Source organism: Muntiacus reevesi, chromosome 5 (assembly GCF_963930625.1).
Source record: "Muntiacus reevesi chromosome 5, mMunRee1.1, whole genome shotgun sequence".
NCBI lineage: Eukaryota > Metazoa > Chordata > Mammalia > Artiodactyla > Cervidae > Muntiacus > Muntiacus reevesi.
The window spans coordinates 36,332,295-36,341,376 of record NC_089253.1 but is presented as its reverse complement, the minus strand read 5'-3'; the positions used below and the strand labels follow the sequence as shown (position 1 = coordinate 36,341,376).

At 48.3% G+C, this 9,082-nt stretch overlaps 1 protein-coding gene across 1 annotated transcript; it reads left to right on the top strand.

Annotated features, from left to right (window-relative positions):
* Positions 1-1,308: 1,308 nt before the first annotated feature.
* Positions 1,309-9,082, top strand: LOC136169272 (pregnancy-associated glycoprotein 1-like). Its single transcript, XM_065937065.1, has 8 exons — positions 1,309-1,443; positions 2,394-2,511; positions 2,611-2,729; positions 3,900-4,093; positions 4,996-5,109; positions 6,870-7,014; positions 7,100-7,198; positions 8,930-9,082. Exons 1-8 carry the CDS (start codon positions 1,309-1,311, stop codon positions 9,080-9,082), a joined length of 1,077 nt encoding a protein of 358 aa, XP_065793137.1.

Below are 9,082 nucleotides of genomic sequence, written 5' to 3'. Positions count from 1 at the left end.
TTCACATAGCTCCTCGTTCCAGCTTACACTTCTCAATATCTATAGGCCCCTTCCGGTGTAGTCGGTGTTATCTACAGGAATTTTAATCTGCTGCACTGGTCCCTTCTGAAGCGGTTCCCTTTGTTTATTTGGCTTCTGTTTGCCGGTCTCTTCAGTGTCTAATTTCCACCCTGACAGAGGCGGGCGGAGGTGGTCTCTTGTTCAGGTTCGCCGGTTCACTCCTGCTGCGGGGAGGGAGGGGCACTGCAGGCAGATATCGCTGTGTGTGGGAGCTCTCACAGTGTTCCGGCCACACTGGGTTTGCCCCGCTCACGGGTGTGTGCTCTCCCCGTCTACCCTGCTCAGACTCCCGGCTGCTCTTATGGAGCGGGCCCTGCGTTCGGGCGGTTCCAGTTTTCGGGTATTCCACAAAAGCACAGATTCAGTTGCACCTGCGTTTTGTGCCTTCCCCGGCCGAGCAGTGCACAGCTAGTGGGAATGTAGGTGTGGTCCTGTGGAATAGCTCTTTTCTACGTTTTATTCAACATGTCCTCTCTGTTCTCTTTCTGCTTTGGTGTATATGTCTATGTCTGCATCTCTGTGTCTCTCTCATTTATGTCTCCATCTCTTTGTAAGGCTCTGTGAGTGCAGAACTCTCTGTGTTGTTTCCTTTCCTTTTAATTTTTGTTTTGTCTTGTCCTTCCTTGTGGGATGAGAAGGATATACTGGGATGGCAACAGCAATGCTAATGATTTTCATTGTTGAGACTTTCTATTTATCAGGTACTTTTTATCCACCAGACTTCCCTGGTGACTCAGACAGTAAAGTGTCTGCCTACAATGTGGGAGACCTGGGTTCAACCCCTGGATTGGGAAGATTTCCTGGAGAAGGAAATGGCAACCCACTGCAGTATTCTTGCCTGGAATATCTCATGGACAAAGTAGCATGGTAGGTTACTGTCCACGGGATCACAAAGAGTCGGACATGACTGAGCGACTTCACTTCACTTTATATCCATCATTTCAGTTATCCCCCAAATATTCTATTTGGAGGGTGGGAATTGTTACACTCCACCTTTTTACCAAGGGAGAGACTGAGACACCACATGGTCATATGGCTTACCAAAGATTATGGAACAGAACCTGTATTCAAACATGTGTCTTTGTCATGGTACATGCATAAAATTCTGATAATAAGGTGACTCATGAAAATGATTGGAAAGTACACAGTGCCATTATAACGACATTTATACCTTAACAGAGACAGCTGATTGTTGCTTCTTCTTTGTTTTTTTCCCCAATGCTTGGTGAAAGAATACCTCTAATGAAAATGAAACAATGGGAGAGACTCTCAGTGAAAAAGAAACTGCTGAGCAGTTTCCTGAAGGAACATGCTTCTAGACTGCCCCAGATTTCTACTGATAACTCAAATAAAGCTTCTGTACCCATGAGGAACTTCCTTGATGTGAGAGTGTTGGGGGGATGGTGCTCCCCTTGCCCCCTGGGGTGTGGCCTAGCATTGGAGTTCCTCTGGAGTGGCAGGTGGGATGTTGGGGTTGGGGCTCTTTCAGGAGGCAGAAACACTGGGAAACTGGGACCCCACCCACAGGAGAAGGCATTCTCATCCTCAACTCTTGGTCTGTGGTGACTGGGACGAGCAATGACCAGGTGGCAGGTAAACATCCATTTCTGTGTCAAAGATGTGTCATTAGTCTGAGGGAGATTACTCCTTCTGAACCAAGAGAGCCACTCAGTTACAGATGAAGAGTGAGCCATCTCTGGTCAAAGGATAAAGCCAACTGCAAAGCAAGTGTGAATCCCCAGGCAGAGTTCAACTTCCACAAATGCAAGAACCACAGCAGTAAATGTTACTGAACCCTTAATCTGTGTAAGGCCATAGGAATCTAACACTGTGATTATTTTTATTAGATATTTTAAGGACTCATTTTGCCTTCAAGAATGCCCAGGCCAGCGTGAGAAATAGGTAAAGAGTAAATACATGTCAAATGAGAGGGTCAGATGTGTGGTGTATGCTGGATATGGTCTGAGTTTAGAGGGAGCAGCTAGGGTTGATCAAGGTGGACCTCCTGGGGAAGGATGTGCCCAGGCTGGATTTGAAGTGGAGACTAGAGAGCTCCTCAAATGAAGGTACTAGGACTTCCCTGGGGTCCAGTGCCTGTAGCTCTGGGCTTCCAATGCAGGAGGTACTGCTTCAAAGCCTGATCGTAGGGCTAATATCCTGTATGCCACATAGCACAGAGAAAAACAAATGCAGGCACCTCTTGACAAAGGCTGTGAGCTTCACAGTGGCTGGAAAGTGATCTCAGGAGACATGTGACACCCAGAGGGAGGAAGCAGTGTGGGAATCAAAGGGAACCAAGTCTGTACTATCCAACCCCCTTTTGGTCCCCGTAGTTGTCCTTTCTGGGTAACATCACCATTGGAACACCCGCTGAGGAGTTTCAGGTTATCTTTGATACAGGCTTATCTGACTTGTGGTTGCCCTGCATCTTTTGCAACAGTCCATCGTGTTGTGAGCACAAGAACCTCCCAATCCACCCATCTTTTACTTCCCTGACACCCCTTACTCCACCTTTGGCACCTGGGTGACCCTCATCTATCACGTCTGCAGATACACGCAATGCCTTCAAATATTACGAGTCTTCCACCTATTGGGATATGAACACGCCCTTCAGCATCATCTATGGAGCTGGGATAATGAAGGGATTTCTTGCTTATGACTCCATTTGGGTAATGTGGAAACAGAAACTGAGTCAGAACTGACTACGGAGTGACTGCTGCTTACAAAACAGTTGCAGGACCAGCTGGCAGAACCCATCCTTTTCTAACTCCCATAGATACTGGCCATCTTACCCACAGGATCCTGTCCCTGGGGAGACAGCGCCTGTGGTGACAGACAAACTCCCAGCTTAGCTAACCCAGAGAGTGGCTTGGGGTGTGGACTTGCAGCTCCCCTGCTCATGAGAAACTCAAGGTGCATTTTTATGGGAGCAAGAAGAGGGGAAAATAGCACCCATTTTTATATTCTCTAACTGTTCCAGGCACTTTCAAGGTAATAACTTATTTAATCCTGCAACAACCCCACACATCAGGTACTCTGATGAGCTCATGATACAGATGAGGAGACTGAGGTGTAGACAGCAAGGGCCTTGCTGAGGTCACATATGAGGTAAGCAGTGGAGCTGGACTGGCTTGTCAGGACTGAAGCTGGTGTAAGATGTTTGGGGACAGGATAAAACTAATCTGGACACCCTGGGGGTAGTCAAACACTTTAGATATCCAGGCTGGGAAAGGAAGGCAGAGAGGTTGTGGGGCCTCATAAATGGTTTCTCACTCCAGGGGCCTTTCAGAGTCTAATAAAACCTTCCCCCAAATGACCTCAGTAGTTCCCCTCCCTCTTTTACTCTCTCTCCCACATACACACTCACACAAAGACACACATATCCCCAAAGTGTATTTCCCAGGAGCTTATGTCATAAGAACCATGCCAGCAACATTGTGTAACTGGTGTCTGTCATCCTGGGCAGATGCAGATTCCAAAATACATTGCAATCAATTCAGTCCATTTCTATCATCAGTCATGGTGACGCCAGTAGAAGGCTCTCCTGCTCCCTACTCTTTGTCCTGAAGGGGGCACCATTGGGTCCTGACCTGAGCCTCTTGGCTGCCCCACCTAGATAGAGTGCTTGAGGCCAATTTGACAGAGGAACAGATGTTTTAAAATCCACAGCCCACACAAATAGAACCCAACTTTCCCTCCCATCATGATCTAACCATCTGAGGTCCATCGAAGACACAGCTTAGCCTCAGTCTTCTCTGAGGATCTAATGGCAATGCACCCCAGCCTAGTCCCAGCCCCACTTCCTAAATCTTTATGTGGGAATACTCTCGTCCGCACAGATTGGGGACCTTTTTAGCACTGCCCATCCATTTGGCATAAGCTTGGAGCTGAACAGGTTTGACAATACACCCTCTGATGGCCTCCTGAGCTTGGACTACCCCGACATGTCCATCAGAGGAGCCATCCCCATCTTTGACAACCTGAAGAATCAAGGTGCTGTTTCTGAGTGTGTCATTGCCTTCTACTTGGGCAAGTAAGTCTGAGCTGGACAAGCCCTCTCACCAAGTTAACTGTAAGATGCTTTCTGTTGCATGAAAATTATAGAACACTTGGTAAAGTAGTATCCTCAGAGATAAACTAACCCAGGATAACTATGACCCCAGGGCCTCACCTGACTTCACCACTGGCTTTTATAAATAAAGTTTTATTGGAACACAACTGTGCCCCTAGGCTCAGGAGAAGCAGCTTTGTCTAGGGGTGAGGAAAGGGGAAGACCAATGGAATGTGTCAGGATAGAAGTTAGAAGAAAAGGCAGCAGGATTTGCTGGTGGATTTGATATGGAAGGAAGGAGAGGGATGGCAGAAATCTTTCCTTCCTCACTCTTAGTTCACTGGGAACCAAATACTGGCTGCCCAACATTCAGGAGCCAGTGAAAAGTGAAAGTGTGGGAGCCCTTGTTCAACAAGTATTGGGAATTTCAAGACAGGGATAGCAGAGTTGGGGACCCTGACTGTGGGGCCCCATGGATAGCACAGATCACAGGCCAGTGAAGCCAACCCTGGGTGACCAGAAGCCACACTCTTAGTGCTTTCAGTCCTTGATTTTTCTGGAAAATGACAAGTTGGGCAAGGGGAAGGCCAATACCCTTCAGCACACTGTCCTCTGAGGGTATATCTGAGCACTCAGGTCTCAGGAGTTCCAGGGTCTCTGCAGAAGCCTGGGTGGGTGGAACCTGGCCAGGTGACTCAGCTTCTAACCTCTGTGCCACTCATTAGCCAGTTACCAGCCTCAACCTGGTTCTCAATCCCTCCTAGGCTCAATCTCTGCATCTGTAAATAGGGAGCTCATTAGGGCCTTGATGGGTGGACAAGCACAGCCCTGATAGTGCTGTTGTTACTGTCCCCCCAAAATCCCCTTCTCTCTTCTCTCTACAGATGCACGGGGAAGGGCAGTGTGGAAATGTTTGGTGGTGTGGACAAAGGCTGCTACCAGGGAGAGCTCAAATGGATTCCATTGACCCAAGCAGGTGACTGGTGTGTAAACATGGACCGGTAAGCCTCCCTCTTTGAGGGTCACCTCAAGCGATGCTCCCACATCTGTACAATGACACAGGTAGACACACACAAATGCACTCGCAGACATACAGTCAACGGACATATATACCACCCTCAACAACACATACAGACACAGTCAGGCAGGCAGTTCAGTCGCTCAGGCGTGTCCGACTCTTTGCAACCCCATGAACCTCAGCACGCCAGGCCTCGCTGTCCATCACCAACTACTGGAGTCCACCCAAACCCATGTCCATTGAGTCAGTGATGCCATCCAACCATCCCATCCTCCGTTGCCCCCTTCTCCTGCCCTCAGACACAAGACACGTATAAATACACAAGCAGGCACATATCAACACGCTGGCTGACATAAAAACACACACAGGCATAGATAAACATGCATAGCCAGTCAGAGACACACAAGCACACACACAGAGCCACAAAGGAATATACACACAAATAAACACACAAACACAAAGATACACAAACCATGCATGGATCCATAATCACCCCAGGCTCCTCACCAGGGCTTTGACCAGGGTGCTTCACAGGGTCCAGAGAGGCCTTTGCAGCTGGGGGAGGACTGCACCCCTGAGTGTGAGGTGGGGAGCATGGTTAGAGCACTTTACAGTGTGGTAAAAAGAGGATTAGGGAGAATTTCCTCAGCCTGAACAGAGTTATGATAAGATGACCAACTATCCAGAGCTACATGGGACCAAGGAATTTCTCAGTGCATATAAATGTTAGTTTAAAAACAGGAAAAGTCCTGAACAAATGGGGGAAACTGGTCTCCGTAGGGAGAAACTAGTCAGCAGTGGAGAGAGGTTGGCCACAGTCCTGAGACCTGTTAGTGACTCATAATAAAAGACACCCCATGCAGCCATAGCCTCCTATCCTACCCCAGGCCCACAGTGCGGCAGGTGCTGTAACTGAGAGAATCAGGAAGGTGGGATACAGAAATGACTTGGCAACAAGGGGCAATAACTGATGGGTTTCTGTGTAATACCCTCAGAAAAATGCTGGCCTTTCCTTTTCCCCTGGGCTAGTCAGTTATCACGTGGCCAGGGCCTCAGTGTCTGAGCTGGGTGAGTGAACAGTGCTGGGAGACACCTTCTGCCAGGACAGCCGGTCTCCCCTTCGCCTATGAGGATCTGCTGCTCCTGGGAACCTCCATCTTCACTTTGTGTTTGACCCATTTTTGTTCGACACTGGATACAGCTCTCTGGATGATCCTCATTCATTATTTTCAGTCTTCATTCACTCATTGAACAGATAAACATTGTGCATCCACTATGTGCCAGGCACTCTAGTGAGGCAGTGAGAATAAACCTTTCCCTCACATCTAAGAAGGCAGATGCACAAGAAATGACTCAGTCACATAGTGAACGGTCACTTTGGTACATGCCAGACATGAGGAAGGGTCTACAGAGAGTGACCAAGACAGGAGACTGATGCACACTGGGAGAAAGACTTCCCGGAAACTATGACAGTTAAGCTGGAATCTGGAAGAGGAGAAGAAATTAGCCACTCAAAGGGGAGGAGGGTCTTCCAGGAAGGAAGACCAGCTTGGGTCAAGGTACAAAAGAGCCTGGTGTATTCAAGTAGTGCATTCAAGGATGTTAAGGAAGGTGCTGTGATCAGAGCAAAGGAAAAGTCAGGGCAAGAGATGAAGAGCTGTTCAGGAAACAGACAGTAGGGTAGGGGGCAATTCTGGGGAGATTCAGAGTAACCTTGACACCTGCTTTGTCCTGATGTCTCGGCATCTCCATGAAAAGAAAGGTCATTGCTTGTTCTTGTGGATGTCATGCCATTGTGGACACTGGGACATCACTGATCATTGGCCCAACAATGCTGGTCAATAACATCCAGAAGCTCATCGGGGCCATACCACGAGGTTCCAAGGTGAAGGTTTATGCCAAAGGGTCACGCCCAGTCTCCAGAAACAACAAGGATCTCCAGGGCCAACCTCTCGTCCCCTCTCTAATAGCACTGTGTTTCATGTTTTGCGGTCAATACCCTGCCCTTTCTTATCTTCACCATCAACGGCATCAAGTACTCAGGGCCAGCTCGAGCCTACATCCTCAAGGTGAGGGGACAACCCTGGGGGGTGGTTCTCAAATTGGAACTTGCAGGATCTCTTGGGCTGCTGCTGGGGCGAGCCCGCCCTCTGCAGGCCATCTCGCACTATTGCAGATGCTGTTGAGCCCCTGAGCCTCTGTGGCTGGGCCAGAGCCTCCCACAACACCAACCACTTGAGAGTAAAGGTCTGTCTGGGACACTGATCATCCTCAAATAAATGTGGAGGCGCCACACCATGCTGGCATGGTGAAAGTCACAAGGAGAGGGGAACACTGAGGTCTTCAGTCCTCAGAGAGCTTCAATTCAATCAGAGCCCTCAGATGCATGAACACGGAATGTCAGCTCTAGCAGTCCCTGAAATAAGCCATGTGACAAGGAGAATGGCTGGGGACAGTCCCAGTGTGCTGTCCCAGCATAAATTAACAGTCTCCCTTCCCTCCGCAAAGTTATCCTGGTTTTAATGATAAGTTGCCTGGTTACACTAGTTCCTGGCTGCAACTTCCCCTTGCTAAGCCCAGTTTCCCTTCTGTGAGTTAGAGTACAAGTCCCCTCGGTGGAAAATTGGATGCTAAGGTGAATAAAGGGTGCACAGTGACTGCTCAGCCCCAACACAGGACAGTGGCTTCATGTCAGCTCCCAATGAGAGTTCAGAGCAGCTGATGGGCTCAAAGAGGGGTTTGAGGAAGAGAGGGAATTCCAGTAATTCTAACCCCGCAGTTCATGGAGCCATAAGGAGACCTGCTTGGGTCTAGGCTAATTTACACTGCATTCCATGGAAATGGCATCCCAAGGTCCTCTCAAATGGGCGTTGGGAGCAGATCAGTGGTGATGAGGGCTACGGACCAACCAGTGGGGGTGGAGCACCAGAGTAATTCACCAATCCAAGCCTGGAGTGGCCAAGAGGGTGAGTGCGGGTCCAAGGAATCTCCCCAGAGGGCCTGAGCAAAGTCTTAAAGAATGTGTTGTGAGCACTGCTATGAATGTATTTAAGATGGATAACAAGTCACAAGCTACTGAGTAGGACAGAGAACTCTGCTCAATGCTATGTGGCAGCCTGGATGGGAGGGGTGTCTTTGGAACAAGAATCCATGGATATGTATGACTGAGTCCCTTTCCTGTCCACCTAAAACTCAAAATATTGTTAATTAGCTATACTCCAAAACAAAAGTAAAAGTGAAACAAAACATATTGTGGGTATGCAGGAGAAGAACCAGCATTCTGTGCAGAGAAAGCATGGGCCAGGATTCAGAGGGAAAGAAACAGAGTGAGGAGGACTGTGGGACACTCTTGCTCTTTTCTGAACAATTGGATTGAAGTGTGGCTGATCTTCAGTGTTGCCTACACTTCTGTTGCACAGCAAACTGACTCAGTTACACACATACAAAAATATATATTCTTTTTCTTTTCTTTTCATTACAGTTCTATCAATGAATATTGAATATAGTTCCTTGTGCTATACACTAGGACTTTGTCGTTTATGAGTCCTCTGTGTATTGCTTTGCTTCTGATAATCCCAAATTTCCCATCCTCCCATCCCCAACTCCCGGGCTATATGGCAACCACATGTCTTGGCTCTTTTCGTTTTTGGATGAACCCTCACATCCCCAGCTGCTGAGAAAATCACCGGATACTTTACCAAAAGAGGACAATAAAACCAAGAAGTGTGCTGAGTCTGGATATCGAGAGCAGCTGTAGGTAAGGGCTCAGGCTGACTGGTGTGTGTCTCTGACTCCCCCAGGATTCTCGAGGCAACTGTTTTAGCACCTTTCAAGGTGGCACAGAGGAAGGTAACAACTCAAAGACCTGGATCCTGGGTGATGTCTTCCTGTGGCTGCATTTCTCTGTTTATGATCAAGGAAATGACAGGATTGGCCTGGCTCCGGCAGTGTAA

Coding starts and splice junctions, on each gene's coding strand:
- LOC136169272 (XM_065937065.1), top strand. CDS start 1,309: ATGAAACAATGGGAGAGACTCTCAGTGAAAAAGAAACTGCTGAGCAGT. Junction 2,512..2,610: donor TTGCAACAGTCCATCGTGTT/GTGAGCACAAGA, acceptor TCACGTCTGCAG/ATACACGCAATGCCTTCAAA. Junction 5,110..6,869: donor GACTGGTGTGTAAACATGGA/CCGGTAAGCCTC, acceptor GTCCTGATGTCT/CGGCATCTCCATGAAAAGAA.